This window comes from Molothrus ater, chromosome 3 (genome assembly GCF_012460135.2).
Source record: "Molothrus ater isolate BHLD 08-10-18 breed brown headed cowbird chromosome 3, BPBGC_Mater_1.1, whole genome shotgun sequence".
Lineage (NCBI taxonomy): Eukaryota > Metazoa > Chordata > Aves > Passeriformes > Icteridae > Molothrus > Molothrus ater.
The window spans coordinates 33,803,561-33,830,975 of NC_050480.2; the positions used below are offsets into that span (position 1 = coordinate 33,803,561).

The window sequence follows — 27,415 nt, forward strand, 5'->3', positions numbered from 1 at the left end:
TTTATCTGCTGCTTTGACAACCTTAGATACTAACCTATTTAATTTTGAAATATTTTTTGTGGATAACGTTGGGGCTTTTTTTTTTTTTTTAAACAGATCTTGTTGGTTGTATCTCGTGGCTATTTACACTAAAAATGGACACAAACTGCAGAATTTATCTGTGGGAATGTAGTGCTGCTGTTTCTTAAAACTGCTTCCTTAAATCTCTTTTACTCCTTAGGATTATCAGACTTGGCTTGACCTCAGAGAATTTGAAACACGCATTGGAGAGCGCTACATTACCCATGAGAGCGACGATGCACGCTGGAAAGAACACGCTTACGAGCACAACCTCGAGTACCCTCAGCACTTTATTATGGCTCCCAATCCAGATGACATGGAAGAAGACCCTTGATTTGTTTATTATGCTAAATTGCAGCAAAGAAAGATAGTCCAGGCAGAAGCTAAGTGGAACAGCTATTGCTCTTTCCAAATGCCGTACACATAGTTTGGTGTGTAAAGCCCCAGAGGATCCTCCATTGCCATGGGAATAGACTGCTGTCTGCAAACTTTTCTCCATCCCTGACTTTAACTCGGAGAAGTTACTGAACAGTGGGATACAGAGCCCTGTTGGGTAGCATTTCACCGAGCTGGGTGGCTACAAAGCCATTACCGAGGTGTAGTGTGTACAGACTGAATGGTTTGTTTTTCAAGGGGTTTTGTTTTTTCATAGCCTACGCAGTAAGAGTTTTGTAATAGTTTTCTAATCCCTATTTACTAGGCCATAGAGGACTGTTTTCTGTTACTTAGATACATCTCCCATTTCTCAGACTGTGGATGGTGAAGAGACTCTATGAAGAAATCAGAATACCTTGGCTAAAGCAAAACATGGTGGTTTAGTTGAATACAGCTTCTTAGATGAAGGAATAATTTGCTGCTGTTTAGACAGTTAAATATGTGTGTCTTGGCCCTAATTGAACTTTTTACAGAAAGCAACCAAAAAAAAAAAGGATAACCCCATAACTTCTTACATTCCTCTTAAAATGCTGGCTGACATTCTAAAGAGATGACAACCAAAGTTGTGCTAGGCTTTTATTTTGTCTGTTAAAAAAAGCAATAAGCCACAACAGTGCGCTGCTGTGCAAGGCTGGCACGTCATTGATACACACCAAAGGCATTTTGCCTTAAAACTACACAAATAATGCAGAGAGCACTCAAGACTTGATGTAGCATATCCTTTCACTCTGGAAGACCAGCTTCTAGCAGAAGGATGTGGAAAAATAGGGAAAAATACATGCAGCTTTCTTCTGTCGTTTTGAGTAATAAGATTTTTAAATTCTTCTAATATTTTTCTAATTTTTTAAGGTTCCCTGGACTTACATCAGGAGTAGTTTGTAGCCTGCTAGCTTGTTATGTTAACTCTGCTCAAAACCTAGAAGTAACAGTGGACAGCACATCAGCTGTTGCTTCTGCCAGGGCAGCTGGATTGTAGGAGAAAGGACTTTGCCTTCCCACCTTAACCTGCAGCCCCTCCCATCCTCTTTACTGTTCTCAGAACTGTTTGAGCTGAATGAAGAGTCCAAAAGCAACTCCTAACTCAGTTTTTTCTGTGCACATGCCTCAACTGAAGGATTCCCAACCACTAATTGGACTTGTGGCACAGTAGAGGGGAAGCAGCAGTATTCTTTGGAAATTATTCCCTTGGACAGTTCAACTTAATGGTATTTCAAAGAAGTTTGAGGCTGTAATACTAACTGCAAATGGAAGAGGTTTTTTGGTCTTATTTTAAAAAATGAAAAGGGTGAAATCTTTTTTTTTTGTGGGTAACGGTGTTGTGCTCCTGGAGGGTGCTAGATGGCTGCATGCATCCCTGATGTGCCAAGCTGCTTAACTGGAGCTTAGTTGGAAATATTTCTAAAATACTGATACAGGCTTGAACTGCAAAGGCAGTGAGAGGCTTTGGGGTATCTCCTCTCTCCTACAAAGATATTTCTTTATTTGTTTGTGTGTAGATAAGTATTGTTTTCTACTGTTTTTATTCAGGTAAGGAAACAGGTGAGCAGATTTAGAAGTTGTTAGATATACCTAAAATGTTACATGGTTAGTTCAGAGATGGCAGCTGCTTGCAGTAGCAGTGACCTGGAAGTGGTCAGTGGCAGCTGCAGAAGGATGTGCCCACAGGTAGATCTGGGTCTGTAAATCACTCTGTCTTTCCCATTGCCCTTTATCTATCTGCCACTGCATTTTGTAGGTGTCTGTGTTGGCAAGGCTGAGCTCTAGATTCTTAACCCTTGTTTAGAGAGGGTTTCAGGACTGATTGTTCACAGAGGCACTGCTTTTCATCTGCAAGCAGAGCAATCACCTCTGACATTGGTAGTTTGGTATTTTTCTGCTCTTGGCAAGGAAAGCAGTGCTGTTGAAAAACTTGCAGTGCTCAAGTGACCAAATTTCAGTGAAGGCATTGCTGTATTCCATCCTAACTGTAATATGCAGATACAGTTTGGTTTTAAACTTCAGATTTTTTACTTGAGCTGTTACTTCAGGTTACCTGTGGGTTTGTTGTGTTGTTGTAAGAAAGGAAATAAAGCAGCTCGGTCACTTGAAAAAGCACAACAGCAATAGAGGAAGGAGGGGACAATAGTGAAGTAGAAGGCCTGGCTTTTGTCTCTCCCCATGAAGTCTGCTCTGCTTCAAAATATTATATGAACTATTTATTCTTCAAGTTGTATTAAAATAAAAATAATGCTGTTGGCCTTTGGAGGAGATTGCCTGATCATATGCAGACTTATGGAGCCAGACAAGAGAAGCCACAAGCAGCTAGTAGTCAGGAAACCAAAAAAAATCAGGCTTACATCATGAGTAAAATTCCTAGAGTAGTAAAAATAGCTGAGTTTTTTATTCCCTTTTTTCTACCTTTACTGCAGACTTTGACAGCAGTAGGTTACAGTGTTTAATACCCTTACCCCTAGATGAATTAAGTTGCATTCATTCAAGCAATAGTGCTATGGTGATGCTAGAAAAAAGCTCATGTAAAATTTATAGCCTCAAAATGACACTGTCAAGTACTTTTATATTTTTATACACCCCATTGTTTGTAAATATCCTCTGGTAAGCTTGAAAATAAAATTTATTTCCCTATCAGTCTCATTCTTTTTATTTACATGAATTCTCTCTCCTATCAAATGTTCTTGGGAGTAAATGGTTCTATATTTTCTTGTTTGTGGTTTTATTAAATATGTCCTGCTGTGGAAATTCAGCCAGCAGGAACTCCTTTTACATGCATCTTGTCACTATTCTCTTTATAAAAATATCTTCAGAGACGTCAAGGCATCTTGATTTTATTCAAGTACCAAAGCTTGAATACATTTAAAGTATCCTTAGTGCATGTTTGTTACTGACAAGTTTTGATTCAACTAAATATTTCAATCTGTTCTTTCATAAGAACCCCAAACCACTGTTCATTCTCTGCTCTGTGTGTTCTGGCTTCTGTATGTGCAGTCTTTTATTTCCCCTCGTACTGCTTTGAGTAGGGTCAGTCCAGAGGTTTGGTGTGCTGCACCAGACTTATTCTGAAACAGCCATCATGCATTTTGTGATAGTATTTGAAATTACTTTAGTAACAGTTCATTAAATCCAGCAACAGGTGGTAGGGGAGACTTTGATTCTGGCTTATCTTTCTTGTCAGGATGTACAAGTCTGTGGTGAGGCAGCAGGGCAAAGAAATTAAAACAGTCCCCCATCTTCTCAGGATTCATCAGCATATCATAGCTGTGAAGTAACTGCTCACGAGTTGCTGTGTCACCTGAATTCTGCAAGAGCACCTGATAAAAAAAAAAGCAGGTTAGAGCCCCTCTTGCATTCCTATAAATTCCTGCATACCTGCAATCCCTTCTTGCATCCTTTTCACTTAACAGTGCTGTGATGGTTGGTAGAACTGGTGAGATCACTGGGGATGACCCACAGCCCATACACGGATGCAAGTTTTGCATTAAGTGCTCCTAAATATTATATGATCAGTTTACTTTCCGGAATCTGGAGTAACTTACATCTAGCAGAAACAACGTTCTGATCTCACCCCTCCATGCTATTTTGAACAACTTCATTTTAAAACCCAAGATTTTTTACTAGAGCTCTTGTGCTGCTTAAGAGTATTGCCTGTGGATTGGGAGAGTTCTGCAGCTGTGGACGCTCTTGTACCTGCAGTCGGAGGTCAATGCCCATGTTCTTTAAAAACTCCCTCTGTTTTATAGGGCCTAACGTAGCTGTTTTTCCCTGTGCCATCTTTCGAAGGTAGCTGAAGTCAACATCTGCTGTCAGGTCTGCTGTACCTGGAGCACTCAGCACATCGTGAAGTTTGTGATTCCGGAAACCCTGAAAATGAAATTGGAAGATTACACCCAGCTGTAGTCCATCATAGCTGGGGACAGCAAAATTAAGCTGTGCCTTTGAGTGGTGACAATAGCAAATTATACATGGAAAATTAGAGATAAATGTAGCAAGAGCTCAGATTAGCCTTTCCATCTGACAGAAACCCTTCTGGGTACTGATTAAACAGGAGTTACTCAGTTCTATGCATTTTTTGCTGTTATGCCCACTAGGAACTTTATTTTACAAGAACCTAATGATCAAAGATAACAGAATCTTTTGGCTTATTGCTGTAGGGCAAATGCCTTACCCGGAAAGTGTCAGTTTTGGTTCCGTCGTGGCCATAATCTGCAACCAGAGCAGCCCCACCATCCTTCTCTATCCGAGAGGCCAGCCTCTGCACAATGACACCAGCCTCAGGACACACTTCCACGTGGTCTCTTGTTTCTTCTGGCTAGTGCAGAGTTCAAAGACCAGAACACCTGTATTAGCAGACAAGCACAAGGCAAGTATCCCTCACACCTGGTGTCTTGGGGCTGTTGCTCTGCTGGGACATGCAGGTACAGGAGGTGCATTCTAGGCTACCTACACTGGCTTGAGCTAGTTTTTGCTACCACTCATTCTCAATTAGTATTTTCTGAGTGCTGGATTTCAGTCCTCTCTTCAATAACCTCTAGTCAAATGCAAATTTTTCTACCAAGAATATCTGTATCAGGTGACAACTTCCTTACTGTAGTACTTAAGGAAAATAGCGCTTCAGCTGTGCACACCCTTCCGAGAGGCCTTCCTGTGTCAGACTCTGTAGCTCTGTTTAATCTCCAGTACTTAATTTTGTGGCTTTGGGTATCCAGTGCACTTCAGGAAGAAACCACAGCCACTTTCCATTAAAGGCCAGCCAGCACTGAGCAGGCAGCTGCCCTGAGCACCCTGCAGCAGACTGAGAGCCTGAACCCTGCACCACCTCAAGCCACTCTTGAGATGGTGATGCCACACACACAGTGGAGAACTCTGTCTGACACTTGCTGCCTCCGTTTGCTCTCTGAGGCATTTTCTGTGTTCAAGCTCCTATTTTGTGAAGTTTCATACATGTAGTAATTTTTGTGCTGCAGTTTCACAGCATACAAAGCTAAATGCTGGTGGAAATTTTACGCTTTATTCATTTATAAACTGAGAAGCCTCTTCTTGCTGTCAGAGTAACTGAGAAGCACTAAATGTACTTGAAAGAGTCAATAAAGGTGTAAGGATGAGCTCTGGGAGGCATAACCTCACCTGAATGAAGTTTTGTGTTGCAGGGGTCCTGGATGGTGACAGGACAAACCGCAGCTGGTCAGGAACTTCTGGGTCAATATCAACCAAGACCTCACGCCAGCCTTTCTCCGTTCGCTGTTCAACGAGCCCAAAGCACTCAGGTTACACTCAACAGGTACCACAGTATCTTCTTCATTTCATTGAAATAATATGTCAAGCTTTTTCACAAAGGTTTTAGGAACAATACATTATTAAAAACTATTACTCATTTAATTCCAGTAACTGCTTTAGAAAAAGCTTGTGGTGGAGTCTCATGTGCAGAGCCAACAATACAGGTTTAATTATACTTAAAAGGAATGAATGATGCCCTGAAGAAACCTGCTGCCTCTTCTATTGAGAGTGCGACATCTAATTTATCAAAATAAAATTTCATTCTACTGGTGACTATCATAAATTAGCTACTTCTGAATCATAACTAGCCTCTATTTTGCTACTCTCATTACTATTCAAGTGAAAGCCCTTCAGTCTTTTGTTAGCAGTATTGCAGAAAATCATGTGGAAATTAAAAGCTGCGTTAATGTAGCATAAGGAAAGAAAAACCCCAAAACATTGAGAGTTATCTCAGCAGAAAGAAATCCTTAGCTTTCCTCAAGTTTTTCCATTCAAAAATAATTACTAATTTTACAGTTTTCAGCTGAATTAAGCCTTATTTGTCCAACTCAGTTAGAATTATTTCATCACCAGAGACAGGGCATGTGACTAGTTTGGCACCTTACTTCTGCTCTTCCTCAAAGAGAAAAAGTGTTTAAGCAGATGCTCACAATTAAAATAATAATCTTGCTATACCTGAAACTTATGTATTGGCAGGGCATCAAAGAACTCATGTGCTAGATAAAAGCTGTAACCTGTGGGTAGGTAAAAAAATAATGCATTAAATTATTAACACTTCCAGAACAGCTTCCAGTTTAAAATATTTTTATGATTTTTAACGAATTAAGCTAGTTAATGTGGTTGTGAAAAAATTATAATTACTTGCAGCTTGCACACACTGAAGATACCATTTCTACAGCTAGTTCTAGCTACCAGTCCATGAATGTTAGATCACTATCTTGTGAAAGAAGATTCAGGCAAAGCCAGTAAAGTGGTTTTTTTTTTATTCCCCATGAAAAAGTCAGAATATAGGAAATTGGGTAGCTATGCCCAAATGAAGGTAGACAGAATAGGTAGCAGTGATGAAAATGAACCAAGATCCTGCCTCAGATTCATACAAGTAAGAACAAATATGTATATAACAACTTTTCTGTCCACTGTGAAGGCTAGCAGAGATGCCCTCTGCTATCAAAAGCTGTCAGTGAAGGAAGGGCACCATCTCTTTAATGAGGCATTCAAGCTCCTTACCTGCAGGCACATCTTGAATGTCTCTGTACCAAAAAATGGGAATTCCAGTCTTGCTAATGCCTTTCATGTAAGCAGACTCATCCTCAGGGCTTGGCTGCGCCTTCCCTCCTGTCAGCATCACTGCTTGGATCTCGCTGAGTTTGGGGCTCACTTCTACCAGATGAACAGAGACATCACATTTACTAAGAACAGAGGAGAGCTGCTTGAAGACCTATAAAGGCAGATGAATTCTATTAGGTGCAGTCTTGTGCTGTGTATATTAAAGGTTTAAGTATTAACCTTTCTTCTCACTATTTACTGTTCACTATTAACTATTCAGGTAAAAGAGTTTAGTTGGCTTTCACTAACAATCTCAGTGAGAGACATTGCATTTTGGTCCTCCAGTACAGGTGTGAGTTTCTTCATAAATCTTAATAAAGGACAACAACATGAAAAGCTAACTTGGAAGACTAGTAGCAGCTCCTCTAAGACCTGTAGAAGGTCTGCCACTAGAAGAGAAATGGTTCAGTTTTCCCTGCCACCTTGAAGAAGTGTTTGATATCCCACATTTCACTATTTTTATTAACATATGTAAATAGAATAAAAGTTCTTATGTGGTGCTAAGTCCCATTAGCAATCTGTTTATGAATCAGCAGCATTTTAATTAAGACAGCCATGCAGGCATGCCTGAACACAAAACATTAACTCAAAAGAAACAAGGCCCTGAAATGCCCAAAGGAATGAACACAGTTTCATTCTGTGTTATTGTACTTGCCCATTCTGTTCCTTACACTAAGGTCTCCATCTCAATAACACACAGCAACAACTTCCTAGATGGTTTTCTGTTTGGATAATGTTTCCCTACACAGAAATAATTTGCAGTGGAATATTCCTGCCCTGCCCTTCTATCCAGTGGTGTTTGGAAGGTCACAGGCATGTCTGTGCAGTGTGCACACGCTGGCCCCCAGTCTGCTTCCACCTGAGAGCCCTGGTCCCAGAAACTCCTCCATTCTAATCAGAGCCTGAGCTGCCACCCTGACTGAAGTGATCTGGCTACCAGGGAAGGGTAAGTAAACCCTGGCAGCAAAACATCTTCCCTTCAGATTTCACTGTAGCTGTGGAACACAGCCAGAAGCAAAGAACAGGAATGTTTTCACCTACCCGCAGTATGTCCTCGGTGAGGGTGCCCCTCCCTGGGCCCAGCTCCACCAGCTGGAAGGTGCTCGGTTTGCCCATGGCCATCCATTCACTGATGTACCATATTCCTATTAACTGTCAGTGAGAAACAGCACACAGGGTTACAGTAATCACTTCAGCACTTGTGGAAAATCATGCCTGCCTTTCGTCTGATAATAACTGAGATAACACAGCAACATTCGGTCTTGATATTTAAAAGTTAAGAAGAATTGTGGTACATAACATCATATTCTTGTCTTTAAGTGTTAACATTGGTCGTTGATTGCTGTCAGCCCAGCAGAAGCAACTCTCCATCAGTAAATGCAAGGAGTCTGTTCTGGCTGGAGCAAGAACTTTCACCTAAGTGCAAGTCACTGCCCAGGTGCCTTTGTACAAGTGTTCTTCCTGACAATGCATTTACCAAAGCGTCACTGAGAACAGGATTTAGCCAATCTTCCCTTCTGGAAATAATACACAAACCAGAGTGAGCCAGACTAAACTCCGGAGATTATTTTTGAGGAGAATTTTCACACTGGAAAATCAACATAACTCTTTTTATTTATAAGCAAGTTCTGTATTACAGTAAAGTGTTACTAAGCACAGATTGTGTTTCAGACAAAGGACTTTCAGAAAAACAAAACCCCCTTTCCTCCCTCAAAACCAATTTTTCTCTTGGGAAATAACTTGAACCTTATCACTGCTACTCCAGTATTTTGACATTGATAAGGTATCTGAACATTGGCTTGAAAATCAGTTGGGATGGAAATTGGAAGGGACCACATTGGGCCACCTGGACCACCCTCCCTGTTCAAGTAGGTCATCCTAGAGCACGTGGCACAGGATTGTGTGCAGATGGTTCCTGAATGTCTCCAGTGAGGGAAACTCCACAACCTCTCTGGGCAATCTAAGTGCCAGTGCACAGTAAAGTTCTTCTTCATGTTCAGGTGGAACTTCCTGTGCATCAGTTTCTGCCCATTGCCTCCTGTCCTATTGCTTGGCACCACGGAGCAGAGCCTGGCTCCATCCCCCTGGCACCTCCCTTCAGATGCTCACAGACATTGATGAGGTCCCCTCTCAGGGCCTCTTCTCCAGGCTGAACAGGCCCAGCTCCCTCAGCCTTTCCTCATTAGAGACATGCTCCAGAGCCTCAATCATCTTTGTTACCCTGCACTGGAGCCACTCCAGGGGCTCCATGTCTCTCTTGTCCTGGGGAGCCAGGACTGGACTCAGCAGTGCAGATGTGCCTCAGCAGGGCTGGGCAGAGGGGCAGGATCAGCTCCCTTGAGCTGCTGGCACTGCCCTTCCTGATGCACCCCAGGATTCCATCGGCCTTCTTGGCCACAAGGGCTCACTGCTGGCTCATGGATGGCTTGTTGCTCACCAGGATTCCAGCCAGGCCCGCGTGGTTGAAGTACAACAAGTAACTAAGGACGCGAGGAGCAGCGTTACCTCTCCAAACACCTGGCTTATTTCAGGCGAGGTGATGAAGTCCCCGCTCTCGCCGACGCCGCCGCGCCGCGTGTAGTAACCCTGCGAGGGGGAAGCGGCACAGGGGCCGCGGTGAGCGGGGGCCGAGGCACAGCCTCCCCCGCCCCGGCCCGGCCCCGCCGCACCTGCCCGGGGTTGGTGAGCGCCTCCCGCATGTACTCGGCCACCGTGACCGGCCCGCTGGCCCGCAGCTTGCGCGCCAGGTGCCGCAGCATCGCCCCGGCCCCGCCGGCCGCCTCCGCCTCGCCCCCCACGCCCGAGCAGAGCCGCGCCGCCGCCGCCGGAGCTGTGGGGAGAGGAGGGGAGAGGAGGGGAGAGAAGGGCTCAGCGGGGTGGCCCCGCAAAGGGCGGGAGGGAAAGCGGGGAGAGGCGGCGGGACGGGGCAGCCGCCGGCGGCCCGCCAGGAGCGCGCGGCGCACGAGCGCCAGCACCATGACAGCGGCTCCCGCTCCTCCCGCTCCTCCCCGCCCTGTCCCGGCCGGACGCGCGTCCGGCGTGTGCGCGGCAGCGCTTCCGGCGGGCAGCCATGGCGGCCACGCTCTGGGACTTCGGCCTGGGGGAGCGGAGGAAGGCGGGCGGCGACAGCGGCGAGGAGGAGGACGACGACGGAGATGAAGAAGCAGGAGGCGGAGATGCGGGAGAGTTCACGCTGGAAGAGGTGCTGCGCCTCGGCGGCACCAAGGTAAGGGAGCGGGGAGGGAGCGGGAGCACGTGGCGGCCGGGACCCCCATCCCGGACGGGCCCTTGTGGGGCGCGGGGTGTGCGGGGCCCACGCAGGTGTCGGGAACAAGTTCTGTGCTCAGGGGCTGGTGAGGCTCTGGGACAGGTTGCCCAGAGAACTTGTGGATGCCCCATCCCTGGAGGTGCCCAAGGCCAGGCTGCACGGGGCTCTGAGCAACCTCGTCTAGGGGAAGATGTCCCTACCCGTGGCAGGCGGGTTGGAACTAGATGGCTTCAAGGTCCTTCCCAACCCACATTGTTCAGGGATTCTGTGGGGAAGTCTTGGGAGTCTTGGCAAACCTTGCCCGTGACAGATGCGCCCTGTCTCCGCAGCAAGATTACCTCATGCTGTGTGCTGTGGATGAGGAGAGTGAGATGGTGGATGGCGGCAAGAAGGACACGATCGATGACCTGAAGGAAGGGGAGCTGGAGGCGTTCGTCAGCTCCCTGGGGCTCAACAAGTATGCAAAGAGTTGCCTGGTGGTGGAGGGGGATGCGGATGATGATGATGATGATGGGCAGCAAGGAGAAAGAGAAGCCTCCAAAGAAAGAGAAAAGCAAGAAGGAAACAAATCGTCCTTCACTAGAGGGGAAAAAAGAAAAAAAAGGAAAGGAAAAGGCAAGCAGTGTGAAAGACAGCAAGAAGAAGCAGGCTGGTGGTGGTCAGGGCCAGCAGCCTTCTGCAAAGAAAGAAAGGCTGGAAGAAGATTTTGAATTTCATGCTAGGCAAGCAATCCTGATCAAACCGGGGGGCAAATGGTATGACATGGAATACACCAATGAATTCTCTCCAGAGCCACAGAATCAGACACTTTTGTCCAAGTACAAGGCCCTGGCCCAAAAGCTGTATGAACACGAGACAGACCTGTTTAAGAATAAGACAGACTATCAGAAGGGGGCCTCTTCAGCATGGATTAAAACTGTTGTGTCCTCAGGTACCTTGGCTGACAGGATGGCAGCGATGACCCTTCTCATCCAGGACAGTGCTGTCCACAGTCTCCAATTTGTTGAGAACTTGATAAACCTCATAAAGAAAAAGGGCAGCAGGCAGCAGAGCCTTATGGCTTTAGATACTTTCAAGGAGCTTCTCATTACAGATATCTTACCAGACAATCGGAAGTTGTGGTCTTTCTCCCAGCGACCCCTTAACAGCATAGTGCAGATGTCGAGTGGCAACAAGGACTCAAGAGACAGGCGGTTGATCCTTTGGTACTTTGAGCATCACCTGAAGCTGCAGATAGCAGAGTTTGTGCAGGCCTTGGAAACACTGAGCCACGATTGCCTGACAGCCACGAAATCCCGAGCGCTGGCAGTGTCCCACGAGCTGCTCTGTAACAAGCCTGAGCAGGAGAAAGCTCTGCTGGTTCTGCTGGTGAACAAACTGGGTGACCCTCAGAACAAGATTGCCACCAAAGCCTCCTATCTTTTAGAGACACTGCTTCACAAGCATCCAAACATGAAGGGAGTAGTGTGCAGTGAGGTGGAGAGGCTTCTGTACCGCTCAAACATCAACGTGAAAACTCAATATTATGCCATCTGCTTTCTAAATCAGATAGTCCTCAGTCATGAGGAAAGTGCATTGGCTAACAAGCTGATAACTTTGTACTTCTGCTTTTTCCGGAACTGTATAAAGAAAAAGGATGTTGAATCCAAAATGCTCAGTGCTCTTCTTTGCGGGGTAAACAGAGCTTACCCTTACGCTGAGACTGGTGATGAGAAAGTGAAAGAGCAAATGAACACCTTGTTCAAAGTTCTGCATCTTGTGAACTTCAGTACCAGTGTCCAGGCCCTGATGCTGCTGTTTCAAGTGATGGACTCTCAGCAGACTGTGTCGGACAGGTACTATGCAGCACTGTACAAGTAAGTGGCAGGTTTGCATTTTTATATACATTCCATTTTAAGAAGTAGTTACCATTAATTTAAAGTTGTAGAAACACTTTGCTTTTAAGATCTTGCTGGTTTTGTGTTTGTTGGCTAAAATTCTTGATGTTTTGTAGGAGCTGGAAGAAAATTCATGATTTCTTTGATTTAACATGAGGATAAAAACAAAAGACAGTGATAGGTCCCAAGAACACATGTGCATTTCATCCTTTGCCACTCTTCTGGTGGCTTCCTTTGCTTCCAGATGTTATTTGAAACTAATGGATAACTGTTCTGAAATCACATTTAGAAGTACTAGCCTGTAAAGTAATTAGGCCTGTAAATTAGGCCTGTAAATAGCCTAAAATCTTGTTTCTTTTTTTTTTTTTTTTTTGGTTCTTATTTTGAGGAGGAGGAATATTATCTTAAATTTTATAGATGATTTAATTTGCGTAGCTGGAAACCCTTGTGTTATAAAAGTACTGCTTTTTTACTTGTCCCAGCTGATTGTTTAGACTCTTTATAGGATCCTTACAGGCTTCTGTTTAAATGACCAAGAGGAAGTTACTGATTTTTTAAAATGGGAATTTCAAGTTCCCTGAGAATGTTCAGTGTATTTAAGGGCCTTACTGTGCTTGACAGCCTAGAAAAAAATTGGAGCAGGAAATGAACTTGCCAGTACAAATGTCTGATCTGATTGTGAAGTGATCTGATTGTGAAGTGTGCTGATTTTTAACCATTTGCTTTCTTTTTTTAAGCAAATGAACAAATCAGATTAGTTTCTTAACACTGAATATCTCAAATTTTGAAGCTGTTTTCAGTAGAACTCAGTTTCTTTTTATATTCTTGGAATGGTTTGTTTACCAAGGCAGTTTGTTTTTTTTTTTTTTAATCTTCAGTGTCTCGTATATATCCAGAAATATTACACAGCTCTTGACAGTTCAGGATTGAAATTAATAGTATGGAGTACTGAGGAGCAAACTGTTTTTTAGATGGCACTCTGAAAAATGTAGGTAATTGTTGTTAATAGCAGTTGTTCTCCTGTGTGCATTGTGACCATCAGCAAAATTTCTCCTGTGTGTCCTACAGGAAGCTTCTAGATCCTGCTTTAGCATCGTGCTCAAAGCCATCCATGTTTCTAAACCTTGTCTATAAGTCTCTGAAGGCAGATGTTGTTTTGCGGCGTGTGAAGGCCTTTGTGAAGAGGCTGCTTCAAGTCACTTGTGGACAAATGCCACCCTTCATTTGTGGAACCCTGTACCTTCTGTCTGAGCTTCTGAAAGTAAAACCAGAGTTAAGGGCCCAGTTACAGGATCACATGGTATAAGATGGTTTCTTTATCTCACTGCTTTTTCAATAAGAGCTGTTTTCATAAGCACCTTTTCCTAACCTGTCTTTTAGTAACCATGTGCTAAGATGTTTCTTGAGATGGGGAGGGACCATTAGAGTTGTGTGTTCTAAGCAGTAAAGTTCAATTTTAAGTGCTATATCAAGGACAAAAATCCGTATTTCTTAAACATCAACCATCATTTGTTTAAATTTTTATTAGTAGCTCAAGAACTTTATGTGCGTGTTTCTGAAAAATCAGAGTAAATATGGAAAGGAAAAGCTGTTTGCTAATGGTTTTTGTTTTTTAGGGATCAGATGATGAAGAGTGCTTTAAGGATCAAGAAGAGGCTGAAGAGGATGAGGAAAAATTTGTGGATGCTGACAAAGAAGTAGAAGATGAAAAGAGAAATACAATGGAAAGTTCTACTAAAACAAACAATTCAAATTCATCAGCCTCGTGGGTTCATCATCTGAATATGGGAGGTAAATCAGCAAGAAAATACATAATTTAACAGCTAAGAGTCTATAACAGGGACATGCTGGTCAAGAGTTGTTGTAAGATTAAGTGATTAAAACATTATTTTAGTTTTTAAATTGAAGTTTGGTTGAAAGCGACCACTCAGAGCAATTTATCTGTTACCTCAGCAGTGATGAAGAGACTCTTGACTAGTGTATTTCACTGTGGAGGGCAGCTGAATACAGCCTTTTCCTGCTGCCAGATGAACCCCTGGCCTGTCCAGCTGGAGTGATGGGCAGCATTACTGTTATGGGGAATTGAGAATAATACTCTTGTAAAGTTGCCTGAGAAAATTTGTTTTGCTCCCCTCCACCCCACAGGCAGGAAGGGTGAAGCTTCCTATGATCCTCTGCACAGAAGTCCTTTATACTGTGGTGCTGAAAGTACAAGCCTTTGGGAACTGAAGAAGGTAGGACATTCTTGAATTGTTGTTGTTGAGTTTAAAAGTGAGGCCTTTGTATGAAGAGAAGAAAAAGAACTTGATTATTCTTGAAGTAGCTGCTTGAGTAACAACAGAAAGGATAAAGTTGACGCGTTCAGCTTTAAGCTTGTGTATGTTCCATGCAATATTGATATTCTTGAGTAGGGAATAGAAATTTTTTAAGTGGAGATTTGGCAATAATGATATTTTTTGACTGTTGGATCTTACCTTTGATCATTAAAGCTTTTTAGTGTTGACTTAAATAAAATTGTAAATGAAAATGTATTTAATGCAAATAAAAGATTACAACTTGAAGTTCTTCAGTTGTTAAAGTACATCATCAGCCTTGCATGGCTATGTGTATGTCGTTATTTAGTAAGTCACAGAGTGGTCTTACAATGTATTTTTAATTAGAAATCAATTAATGGCTCATGTTTTTCAGCTTTCTGAACACTTTCATCCGTCTGTGGCCCTGTTTGCAAAAACAATTCTAGAAGTAAGTGCTTTTGCTAGCTTGTTGCTTTGAAGTTTGATATTTTATGTCAGGTGTCTTTTGCCATTTGAAAAAATACATTATAATGTCTCCTTGCACTTCATGGGTAACTAGCAGCTCTGCAGAACTCTTCTCATACTCTAAAATGTCAAGCTTTCCATAGAATGACAATGTTATATGTAAAGGAGACTGCTCACAAAAGTTTTAGTTTTGTAGAAACGTAGGTGTTATATAATTCTTAAAGCTTTATTAGAGGTTTTTTTATATCTTTTTATTTAATTTTTTTAAAATATGGGAAGCCCCACTACAGGAACAAATTCTTTTTTAAATACTGTTGTATGCCAAAACCACTCCAACTTTCACAAATATGTATTTAAAATATTTATTTTTCATTTGAAAATACAGTATTGAAATGATGTTGAGTATTAACTGCTGTTAGCACGATACATTGGAAGGCAGTTTAGCACTGAAACAAAGCAAAGGAGTTGTGGTTTAGTTAAGCAAATAGTGAAATTGGAAAAAGAAGAACCTGGTCAGGGTGATGTGGTATAGTATCCCCAAATCTTTATCTTTTTAAAGTATGTTTTAATATTGTTCTTGAACTGATTGAGTCCTCTGTGTTTAGATGGTGTCTTTCTAAAATGGAGACCTTAATGTTTTTTGGCTTTTTCCTTCTTTCAGGGAAATCACATTCAGTACTCCGGTGACCCTTTGCAGGATTTCACGTTAATGAGGTTCTTGGATCGCTTTGTGTACAGAAATCCCAAGCTCAGCAAAGGCAAAGGTAGGCACTTCTCTGTACCATATGATCCTGGTTATAGGTGCTCTCTGAATTGTTATTCTCTCAGACTGGCCTTGTCAAGTATTTGGGGTGCATGTGGTGGAACATAGGAGTGGGATCAGTCTTCAGGGCTGCGAGAGAGATGTCTGCAACCCGGAGCCAGCTGACAGCCACATCCTCCTGCCCCTCACACCTGCAGGGCAGAACTGCTCCCTTTGCAGGAATCAGCAAGGGATAGGGAGATGTGAACACTACAGAATGGTTGAGGCTAGAAGGGACCTGTGAAGTCATGGGCTCAAGCAGAGACACCTAGAGCAGACTTTCCAGACTTTTGAATATCTCCAAGAGTGGAGACTCCACTGCCTCTCTGTGCAATCTGTGCCAGTGCACAGTTGTGCTCACAGTGAAAAGTGTTTCCAGGTGTTCAGGTGGAGTCACCTTCATCAATTTAGTGACCCATCACTTGATTCTCTCCAGTATGCCCATGTCTGCCTTATACTGGAGAGCCCAGACCTGGGTGCGGGGCTCCAAGTGTGATCTAACAAATGCCAGGAAAGCCATCAGCCTACTTTGCTGCAGGGACACAGTGTTAGCTCACATCCAGCTATGTGTCCACCAGGACTGCCAGGGTGTTCTTAGCCAAGCTGCTTTCCAGCTGGGCAGCCCCCAGTGTGTACTGGTACCTGGGGTTGTTCCTCCTTCAGTGCAGGACTTTGCCCTTCCCCTTGTTAAACTGCAGGAAGTTTCTGTCAGCCCATTTCTCCAGCCTCTTGAGGTCATTCTGGATGGCAGCACAACCCACTGGTCTGTCAGCTGCTCCTAACAGTTCTGTATCAATAGTCATCAAATAAAAATTCTCTCTGATTTATATTCTGATACAGAAAACACCAGCAGTGTGGTAATGCAGCCAAAGAAGAAGCAGTTTATGAAGGATATGCAGAATCTTGCAGGTAAGTCTGCCCCTTAAATCAGTTAAGATTATGATGACTAAAAAATCCTTGGTTGGTTGATGTAGATGTGTCATCTGCTCTGTCTATACTGTTTGTCTTAGCAATAAAAGAAAGTGCCATCCATCAGGAGTGAAGTGGTCATGCTGATGTTCAGGATCCGACCTCATATTCTTGTAAGGATGTATGGAATCTTCACAGATGGAACTTTGGATCTATTGAATCATTTGAAGAAAAAAATATGTAGAGAAAGTCAGTTATTCTATAGCCATTTTTATTCTGTTTATTATGATTGAAAAATGGCTTAAAGTACCAGAAAAAGGGATCTGTATAATTATTTAAATCACATTAAATTCTTTCATTAAATGATATAGATTGCTCCATACAATGCCACAGCTGCAGCTGTTGTTGAGTGTAAGGTATCTTTGGCACTGTTATTTTCCTAAGAGTCTTCCTGCCTCCAGAAATAAACTGCCTTTTGTCCAGTCCCACTGTTTCTAACAATCAAGAGTAGGATGTAGTTTAAAAACAGCAGTTAAAAAACCAGAGCAAACTATCAGTAAAACATGCTGCTTGAGGACAGAAGAAGTACCATCTTCTGTGGCAGTGCCTCTACTGTAGCATTCCAAGGGATGGGCTTTTCCACCAGCTTTGGGTCTGTTGTGTTGCAAAGAGGTTTTAGTTATGCAGATTAGTAAGTACTGGTGTACTTTTATGGCTGGTTTTACAGCTGATAAAGCTGAAAGTAGAAAATTTAGCCTATACACTTTGTCACATTTTTTAGTTTATTCTGAGTTGAAGGAGCAATTCTGTCCTGAGGAATATACTACTAATAAATAAATAAAATAGTGATGTTAGTTTCAAGATTAAAGAAAAGCATCTTAAAAACCTGCCCCTGTCTGAAAAGTTTACATTATTGTTACATTGAAGATGGCTGAAACTCAGATTACACATTTAAAGTCTTCTGTACGAAGTACTCTTTTGTATGTGGTCAAAATTGCCTTCCGTGGTAGTTTGAAGAGGTTTTCAGATAAGCTCCCCATTATTGAATGGATGACACCGTGTGTCTGCTTCTATCTGTGTGTGCTGCTTAAGCTCTGTAAAGAATAACCAGCATTTCAACTTGGGGTAAAATCAGTTCTTTTTTTGTTTTTGCAGTCAACAGTAAGGAATTCCGGGCCAAAGATGAAAGCAAAATCCCAGTGGATGAAGTGTTCTTTCACAGGTAAAGGAACACTTGTGAATGTCCATTTTAAGTATTCTTTTTTTAATGCACTGCCAGTAAAACCCACTGCATTTTGTAAGTATTCTCTGGTATTTCAAGTATTTGGAAATTTTGATTAATTTGAGTGACTTAAGGTGATAGTGCTTTTCTTGGATGTAATTTTAACATTTGTCAAAAGTGCTTAGGAAAGAATATCACCTATGAACAAAGGCAATTTGGGCTTATAGTTTAAGTAAATTAAGTAAGCTGACATTATAATAGAGAAGCCTTAAGTAGTGGGTAATGATGAATATCTTGTGGGTTGTAATTCTTATGCATTAGAAGTATATATAATAAAAGCTGGAATATAGCTTGTTTATGTTATTAACATCAAAGCTTATTAGAATGGAACAAAGCAAAAGAAAGGAGCTACTTTTCAGAGTATTTAGATTTTTATTACTTCTAGTTCTTTCTGTTTCTTTGAATTTCCAGTTGTAGTACTAAAATTGAAGTGATATGCATTTGACAAAGATTTGTTTTATTAGATCAAAATACTGATTACCTGTGTCTCCTTAGCAAATTATTCTAATTACCTTCATTTATTATAAATTAATTGATACTATAATATTGAGGAATATACTACTAATAAATAAATACAATAGTGGTGTTGGTTTCAAGATTAAAGAAAAGCATCTTAAAAATGTGCCTCTGTCTGAAAAGTTAACAGTATTGTTACATTGGAGATGGCTGAAACTGAGATTATACATTTGAAGTCTTCTGTACAAAGTACTCTTTTGTATATGGTCAAAACTGCCTTTCCGTGTTTGGTGGTTCTTTAACATGAAATGAAGGTGAAAATGGCTGAAGATAACAGCCATTTTCAGAAGATAAAAGAAGATAAAAGCCAGACAGAAGATAAAACTAAGACCCAAAAGAAGAGGGCTATGTGAGAAAATTTAATAAAACTTGATGGCTGAATGTCTTCTTTATTTTTTCCCAATTATATACAAGTTGATTTTGATCCTTTCTTCCTTCTCAGTCTAAGGCAGATTTTGACATCTTTGTTGTGGTTTTTATAAATTCATTTTGTTGAAAATAACTTCTGCCACCTTTGGCCAGTGAAATTTCATTGTTTTAAATATTACAGTTGTGACTGATTCTTTGATAGACAAAGGAAGTACAAGTCTCTTGATTTTAGATGTGTTTGAAACAATCATAGTTTTCAACTGGCAACATACATGGGAAAAAATTTGCAGATTTTTTATTTAAAAAAGTCATAAAGACCATTCCCTCTAATTTTGTGTCTGTTATTTCAGATTTTATTCAAAATTTGATAAGAAGAGAGAGAAACAAAAGCGTCTGGATGATGAAGAAAGTGTGGAAGATGTGGATGATGATGAATTTGAAAGAGCATTGGGTAAGGCTGTGTTCTTCGTGCAGTAACTATCCCAGTATTCCCAGATTTTCCAAATTACTAATTTATCCTTTTTATAGTTCATATTGTGTAAAAGAACCAGATAGAGGAATATGGCAGTGGGAGAAAACTGGCTTTCCAGTTGCTCTTTGTGGTACTGCCGACAGCAGTTCCGGCCGTGTGCTGTGTGAGCCGTCTGGGTGGCTGTTTGGAAAAGAGGCCTTGCTCCCACCACTGCAGTAGTCAGCTTGTTTGAGTGGCTGGAAATTGTCTGATTTTGAACTTACACTCATGAGTGGCAGTTCATGCCCTTTTGTTCTTTTCCTAATGTAGTGTGAGTAACCTGTTCTAACAGCATGTAACATTTGCCTTTACTTTTTCTTTACTGCTGGGCCTTTTTCAGTCCTGCTTACAGTTTCTCTCATAGTTTCTAGCGTCTTTCTTGTGGTTATGAGTTCAGGACAGCCATTGGCAAACTTCTGCAGTAGCCTTAGCTCTTTCTGTAGCATGTACTTTGCTTTGGAATTAGTGTGTGATTTGTTCCAGAATTTAATTTAATTTGTTCCAGACTTTAAATTTGTTAGTGTACCAGAAAGTGTCCATTATTTTATTATTTAAAATTTTACTTATATGTATTTTCAGAAAAATCCAGTTAACTCTCCATAACTGTTTTGTACTGTATTTTAAGAGAATTCTACATTCTTTTATCAGGGTTCTTAGTGAGTCAATTAATGGGGTCTTAGTTACGAGAAGAATGTGTTACGAATTGCATTTGTCTTTTATTATTAGTATCTCTAATGAGAGTTTGCTTCATAAATTCAGAAGCTTCAAATAATGACCCTCTATCTGAAAGTTAGATATTTTGCAGTGCTAGAATCCTAGAATAGCTTGGGTTGGAAGGGACCTTAAAGATCACCTCATTCCATCCCTCCGGCCATGGGCAGGGACACCTTCCACAAGACAGGTTGCTCAGAGCTCCGCCCAACCTGGCCTTGAACACCTTCAGGGATGGGATCCGTAGCTTCTCTGGGCAGCCTGTTCTAGTGCCTTACTACCCTCACAGTAAAGAATTTTTTCTTAATACCAAATCTAAACTCTTCAGTGTGTAGCCATTCCCCCTTATCCTGTCACTGTCCAGCTCTCTTGTAGCATCCTTTAGGTACTGGAAGGCCACAGTAAGGTCACCCTGAAGCCTCCTCTTCTCCAGGCTGAACTTCAATGCTAGAAGAGGTGCTCCAGCTCTCTGGTCGTCTTTGTGGCCTTCCTCTGGACTTGCTCCAACAACTCCTGTACCTGCTGGATGCAATGACTTGCAGATTTCTTTGTAGTAATAACATTTTTCTTTCTTCCTAGATACTTTTGAAGCTGCTGATAATGCCATTGTGGGCCAGGATGACCTTGATTTTGCTGGGTAAGACTTCAGATTAGTTCTTACTCCTCTTGTCTTAGTATCTGTATAGAGTTTTACTCTGTGAAAGGAGATAGACTTTTTTCAGAATGGTTTAGAATATCACCTTGCAAAAAAGGCAATATCAGATTTACATTGAGTAATGCAGGTTTTCTGCACGTCCCAAAATAGTTCATGACGACTTTGGGATGTTTATAGTCCTTAAATGAGACTTGTAGTATTGGATTGTCTTAATTAATTAATTAATTAATTGTTTATTTTATACAATGGAGTGACCCAGTAAGCAGTGTAAAATCTTGTTTTACATTGTCTCAGGTTTGTGTTTGAGAATTACCAAGTACAAAAGGAACAGATTGAGGCATAATGGCAGTGCTGCCATAAGTACTGGCTGTAACTGGACCTAACACAGTTAATAAGCTTTGTGAGATCCAGAGTCACAGAGCTCAGTTCTCCTGCAGTCAGCACTTCCATTAATCATAGCATCATTTAGGTGGGAAAGGACCTTTAGGTTCATTGAGTCCAACTGTAAATGATTAAGCAGCTTCTATTTTACTCAAAGTATCTATAATAAAGTGTTTGAATTTGCACAGAGACTTCTTCCCTTGATGCAACAGCAGAATTAAAGTCTAAACTCCTAGTGAAACTTGAAACATTTTTGTGATCTCTACTGGTGTTTGATAGAGCAGTTTGTGTTTTACAGAAAAGACTTTCTGAAAAGGAGCAAACACACAGAGGAGATAAAATACTCAAGCTGTCATTTCTGCTAATTTCAGAGTAGGATTCTCTCCAGAACTTCTTAAAATGGTTGACTTTTATAACACAACTGCCTATACTAATGTTGAAAACACGAGTGTATAATACGTATATTTTAGGTCACAGCCTACATTTGTAGCAGTTTGCAATGATGTTGAACTTTCCTAACATAGTCTTTGCCAGTAGATAGATGTCATCTCGATGCAAACAGTATTTTTCCAGATGAAGTGCTAAGCTTGTTACATCTTCTTTTAGTAATATAAAAAAAAATCCCAAGGGTGGCAAGAAAGGTGGGGGATCTGGTGCTGACTGGGAGGATTCTGATGATGAAGATGACTTCAGCGATCTGGATGATGAGGAAGTCTCCTTAGGAAGTATGGATGAAGACTTTGAAGAGGATATGGATGAAGAGGGAGGTGTATTTATGGATGTGTCTGAAGATGATGATGACCTAGGTAAAGTGCCATTTGTTACTGAAAAACAAGAAGAAAAAGCTTTAAAAATAGGTTATATATAATATGTAACTACATATGCAAATTCCAGTTTAGTTATCTGGGTGGGAAGTTTGGCTTTTAGGCAAAGAAATGACAAGTCCTTCTCTGTACAATGAAGTCTTAAGATAAGCATTTCCAGGCACAATCTCCTAGGTGAGAGTGGGAATTAGACATCAAAAACTTCCAAATGAGACAAGTTTCTTTCATTCCAAAAATTTATACACAAATAACTGGCTTCACTAGGCAGAAATATTAAAAGAGCTCAAGGAGAAGAAAAAATCTGATAATTGATAATTTTTGTATTTCTTCAGACATAGTTAATGCTGGTTTTTTTTAGATGAAGTCACTTTTATTGAAATGGCTGTCTCACATGTAACAGCTTACTCTTGTTAATACAGCTATGCACTCAAGTTTTTATTGCCACTGAAGTAAGTAACTGGTTCTTGTACCTGCATGATTTTATTTTTTCCCCTGAAAAGCAGAATACAGTGCATATGGCTGGAAAAACAGAGATTAATGGAGTATTTCAGTGAATAACTAAAGGTCGCAGGAAGATGACTGAGGGTAGAGGAGGCAAACTGCTCATACAGTTGTTAACACAATCTTTCATGAGATTATTATTTCACCAAACTTGCCACACAGACATTCAAGGTTTACCTAATGCCTGCTTTTAGCTTTTGTATTCTGTGTATCATAGTATCATTTCCTTTCGGTGCTTGGAAACAACAGAAAGAATAGCACACCAAAGACCAATTTTTAATGGTCCAGCTTGAGGAAATACTAGATTTGCACTGCCTTTTAAAGACTTGGACCATTTTGACAAGTATGCCTAGAAAGGAATTTTAGTCTCTGCTGCACTTTAAATACATGAACATGGTGTGAAAATTGGGGACTGATGTATTTGGGTTTTTTTCCCATCAGACTCAAACAATGACAAGCAACTGAAATCTGTCAGTAAAAAAGGAAAGAAAAAGAAAGATACGAATTTTGCGGGATCACTGGAAGGTAAGAAAACACTGACATGAAAGCTTAATAGAAATAAAATAGTTCAAAACCCTTTGGAATAGAGGGATTTACTACAGCAAATAGAGGGATTTACTACAGCAGATTATCATGTTTTGGATCTAGGTTCAGATTTGAATAAACCATAAATTAAAAGGACGTTATCCCCAGCCAGCATAATTCACGGTAACAATCTGCTGTTGAAGAGATGAGAATTGAAGGAGAAATTTTGAAGAAGGATGAAGTTGTACTGGTGCTTTACATCTGTTACACCTGGTGCACAGATTTGTGCTATTTAATTCTTGGTTGGAAACTCTTTTTTCTCCTTTTCTTTTAGAAGGGATGGGGAACAAAGATTTCCAACATAGCTAATGCAGGTAATCTCATTAAGAAAAAGTTCTAAACATTTAAAACACGGTAAAACTTGTTTTAGTGTCTTTGGGAACTTGAAGTTGTGTCTCATAAGAGTAATACTCTTTGTTTGAAGGATCCAGGCGAGGAAAGAAGAGAAAACTCCAAGATGCTGGTATACTGGCATCTGCAGAAGAGGTGAGTTTGATCAGTGCTTAACAAAAAGTGATCAAGCATTTCACCTGTTGCTTTGTAACAGAATACTATAATTTCTCTCTTTAAAGTTTGGCTATCTGCTGGATGAAAATGCTGGCTCTAAGTTTGACAATATCGGAATGAATGCCATGGCCAACAGAGATAATGCGAGTAAGTACATGCTGCAAGTAGCTGGCACTTGTAATGCTGAAATTCACTTCTTTCCCTTCAGGTTCTGTACATGAAAGATGAACCACCTTAAACTGGAACACAGGGTCAGAAACCACACACAGCAGGGACAGTAGCTCAGCATCAGTAAAACGTGACAGTTTTCTCCGGTGACAAGAGATGCCCAGTGCTAAAAATCAAGTGGGAGTAGTGGAGTAATAAGGCTTCAGAAAAGAGGGAGAGGCTGTCCTTGGCCCTTTCCCACTGTGAACAGGGACAGGCAGGATGCTCTTTGTCAAGCACTTGTGTGAATTCTGCTCAGGTAAAGTGGCCTTGATTCCTTGCGAAGGGAAGGCATGAGGTACTGGTGTCTTTACCTACCTATTGGACTGTCTCCTTGCAGCGTCAGTGAAGCAGAAAGTGTTTTTCCCAAAGTAATTCTAATGAATTACATGTGTATATGCTGGTTGAATAAACACTACTCCTAATGGAAATGTGTCTAGCATTAGTAAAATACAAAGCATGTCTAAAACTGAAATGGTAGGGTTTGTTTTGTGAAATGAAAAAACCACAGCTTTCTCAGAAAAAAAGGCAGTTTGCACTTCATTGACTTTAATAAATACAGTAGTCAAGTTTTAACTTGGACGTGATTGATCTGCGTGCCACATCATGGTCAGAGGTATCCATTGGCTCCTAAATTCTCATCTTTCCTTCTCCAGATGTCAAACAGATCCAGTGGGAAATAGAGCGTGACAAGTGGCTTCACAACAGGGATGTGAAAAGCATCATCAAAAAGAAGAAACAGTTCAGGCACAGAGGGCTGAAAAACAAGTTCAAAGGCAAGAAATCAAGACGATGAACTTGATGTCGACATTTAAAAACGAATTATTCTTCAATAGTTTTATATTTATTCTTTCTTACTTCAGTTCTTGCTGCTTAACCACGTCATCTGGTCATTCTCCCTTATGCCATGAATTCCAGACCGCTCATTGGATTTGTAATAAACTGAAAAATAGGAAAATCCATGTCAGTTCTAAGTTAGACATATCTGATGAGCAGCCCCTTTGTGGCTGGTTTTATTCAGTGTATAACCCTCCAGCTCTAAGGTCTCTGTCCAACAGTCTGACACTCCAGCCATGCCTTAACAATAAAAACTTCTGCAGTGTCTCCTGGGGAAAGTTTTAAGCCATTCTAAGATAGTGTTGTATATATTAAGATGCAACAGAAGCTTCAGCCATCCTGAAGCCAACGACTACAAACTCACCTTCCAGAATTAATGGAAACCTCTTCTGCATTGTGTATCTGAAATCTGACAAGAAAGATAAATCACAGTTACTTCCCAGCATATATTAAGATGAATAATTAAATGTACTATTTTTCTAACTAGAGTTGTTTCATCAAAATTTGTTTAAATTTTGCTAGTTTCAGCCACCATTAAATGATGTGATAGGAATTTATTTTTAAAAAATAATTTCAGAGACTTTATTCAGGTTACTCATACATGTAGCCCCATCATCACAGTGTTTTCTGAGCTTCTTTACAATTGTGATAACCAAGTCCTACAACTCACAGGAAGCTGCATGCCTCTCATAGACTGACATGCAGGTAAAACCAGGGAAATTTTGTTTCCTTGTGCAGATTTAGATGTTCACTGAATCATTCCGTGGGCCACTCTTGACAACCCAGTAGAAAATCACAACAGGTTTATGCTATTTTAATTATTTACAGCAGCTTGTAAAAGGATGTTAACCATTCTAGTACTAACACAAAAAAAGCAGTAAAAGCCTCTGAGTTCACTGAGCTGTTAGATTAGCCCACTGCACCTTATGGAACTGCAATTATAGAGAATATGCAAATGGAAATAAGAATTGCAAAAGAGGAGAAAAAATCCCAAAGATTAATGCCTAGCATCATGTTACAATAGGCTGAAAACATCTGTTCTCCATATTTTTGTTACATGTATTTTCTAATAAAAATACAAAGATGGCTGAAATTTAAGAGCCTGACACCATCTGGATCCTGGAAAACAAATGCAAACTGATGCGAAGGTAAAGCTCAGCTTGTACTCGGCATGAAGACCACACCACTGCTGAAATGGGTGGATTTTTGCCCTCCCAGCCAAAGCAGCAGCTGCCTTTTGGCTCGCCCTGACCCTGCAGGCAAGACAGCTCTTTTCCCAAAGGGACACAGGTCTGCGTAACCAGTGCTGCACCCTGCAGAGCCCTGCATGCAAAGAGAGGCTGCTGCTCTGCAGAGCAAGCCTCCTTGTAGTAACCGTACTAGGGCTTTGCTTATTCTTTCTGTGTTACCTGGGCACGGAATCCTGAGTCTAAGAGACTGAAGTTAAATAACCTGGGAGACAGCGCTGGCCGCCTCCTGCCAGCCGGCTCTGTCCTCAGCCTGGGAAATGTCAAATTGCAAAGGCTACGAGACCCAGACACAGCCAGGACATCCCTTCCCATCACCTGGCTCAACACCAGGTGCCTGAAATTGGACTGATCACTTCCTGCCTCATTTGCGGACAGCGTGTCTTCCTTTCAAATCCTTATCCGGCCCGGTGCTGCTACTATAACACCGGGCAGGATTCCTTTTGTTCCCGGTGTGGTGGCGTGCTGCCCCCCGAAGGACTGATTGCTCGCGGGCTTGGGTTTGTAAAACTACACCAGCAGCTCGTTCTTCAGAGGTAAATCCTAGGGCCGGCGAGCCAGCCCTGTGCGCCTGTACTCACCCAAGCCCAACTCCTGACCCCACACGGCGGCATTTCCTTACACACCCCGAGCGGTGCGCGGTGCTCCGCGGGCACCGCCGGAGGCCCCCGCGCGGAGGAGCCTCCCCTGCCCGCCCCCCGTCCCCGTCGGGGAGCGGCCCCCGCCCGCCCCGCCGCACCTTGGCTGCGGTCCATGGCGCGGTAGAGCAGGAGGGCGCCGAGCAGCCCCGCCGCCTCCAGCAGCAGCAGCCCCCTCAGGACGCGCCGCGCCATGGCCGGAGCTCGGCGCCTTCCCCCTCCCGCAGCGCTGCGCAGGCGCTGCCGCTCCTCCGCCTCACGGGCCCGTCATGGGCGCGGCCCGGCCGCTCCGCCCGGCGGCAAGTGGTGCAAAATGTGAGCTGTGTAAAAATCTTCTCAGGAAAAGGCGGGCTTTGTTGTATATCCGGCGCAATCCACGAGAAAAGACATTAATCCGTGAGGCAGGGAGCGGGTAACAGGCGAGCGCTAAGTGATGGCCAGGTGTTAGAAATACAAATGACTTGTCGGTAGAATTGCCTTGTTAAGGTCTTGGGCGCGATATGCTTCAGTAAGCTCAGACCTAGGGAGAGCTTAATAATGCCAGGCGAGAAGAATGGACTACTGATAGTGGGCACAAAGACATTCAGCAGAACCCCCATGATAAGGAAGAAACTGATAAAGCAAACTCAGTTTGACTGGGTAAAAGGTAATTTCTGGCAGGGGCAGATTGTGACCACCGACTCATGGCCACTGACCCAAGAGAACCGTCGACCCACAAGAAGAGAAAGACAGCATGTTGACTGATGAGCATGAGAAGCGAGACAATGATTATCTAACAGAAGATAAAAGACTAATTAATAAGGGAACTATGTCATTTGCAGCTAATGAACACTAATTCCTTAGTTAGCTAAATGGTATAAATAGTAAAAACTTCTGATAGTTGGCGTGCTTGATTTGTGGAATACCTTGGAGCTCTCGGGTTTATGCAACTCTGAAATAC

At 42.0% G+C, this 27,415-nt stretch overlaps 3 protein-coding genes and 1 long non-coding RNA gene across 4 annotated transcripts in view; 2 read left to right on the plus strand and 2 right to left on the minus strand.

Moving 5' to 3' along the window:
- The window catches only part of PRKD3 (protein kinase D3), a 43,380-nt gene extending 40,260 nt beyond the window's left edge, over window positions 1–3,120 (plus strand). The window contains exon 19 of the mRNA XM_036379987.1: window positions 221–3,120. Within this exon, the coding sequence (XP_036235880.1) occupies window positions 221–394 (174 nt within the window). The 3' untranslated portion in view covers window positions 395–3,120. The remainder of the gene's footprint in view (window positions 1–220) is intronic.
- A 181-nt stretch (window positions 3,121–3,301) lies between these two features.
- On the minus strand, window positions 3,302–10,068 carry NDUFAF7 (NADH:ubiquinone oxidoreductase complex assembly factor 7). Its single transcript, XM_036379988.2, has 9 exons — window positions 9,759–10,068; window positions 9,595–9,675; window positions 8,131–8,241; window positions 6,991–7,201; window positions 6,439–6,497; window positions 5,614–5,727; window positions 4,655–4,798; window positions 4,177–4,350; window positions 3,302–3,800 (listed from the first exon to the last, which is right to left on the minus strand). Exons 1-9 carry the CDS (start codon window positions 10,065–10,067, stop codon window positions 3,588–3,590), a joined length of 1,416 nt encoding a protein of 471 aa, XP_036235881.1. The 5' UTR covers window position 10,068; the 3' UTR covers window positions 3,302–3,587.
- Window positions 10,069–10,158: 90 nt separating this feature from the next.
- CEBPZ (CCAAT enhancer binding protein zeta) lies at window positions 10,159–25,688 on the plus strand. Its single transcript, XM_036380643.1, is given in 17 exon segments — window positions 10,159–10,315; window positions 10,687–10,865; window positions 10,867–12,213; window positions 13,303–13,534; window positions 13,851–14,025; window positions 14,380–14,468; window positions 14,923–14,976; window positions 15,655–15,757; window positions 16,636–16,704; window positions 17,860–17,926; window positions 19,222–19,322; window positions 20,673–20,730; window positions 21,736–21,935; window positions 22,896–22,979; window positions 23,464–23,525; window positions 23,612–23,693; window positions 24,410–25,688. Coding segments are annotated over 17 exon segments (3,198 nt in total). The 5' UTR covers window position 10,159; the 3' UTR covers window positions 24,550–25,688.
- LOC118685208 (uncharacterized) lies at window positions 24,281–26,710 on the minus strand. Its single transcript, XR_004979942.2, has 4 exons — window positions 26,577–26,710; window positions 24,955–24,999; window positions 24,612–24,695; window positions 24,281–24,510 (listed from the first exon to the last, which is right to left on the minus strand). It is a non-coding gene; the product is annotated as an uncharacterized LOC118685208 (long non-coding RNA).
- Window positions 26,711–27,415: the final 705 nt, after the last annotated feature.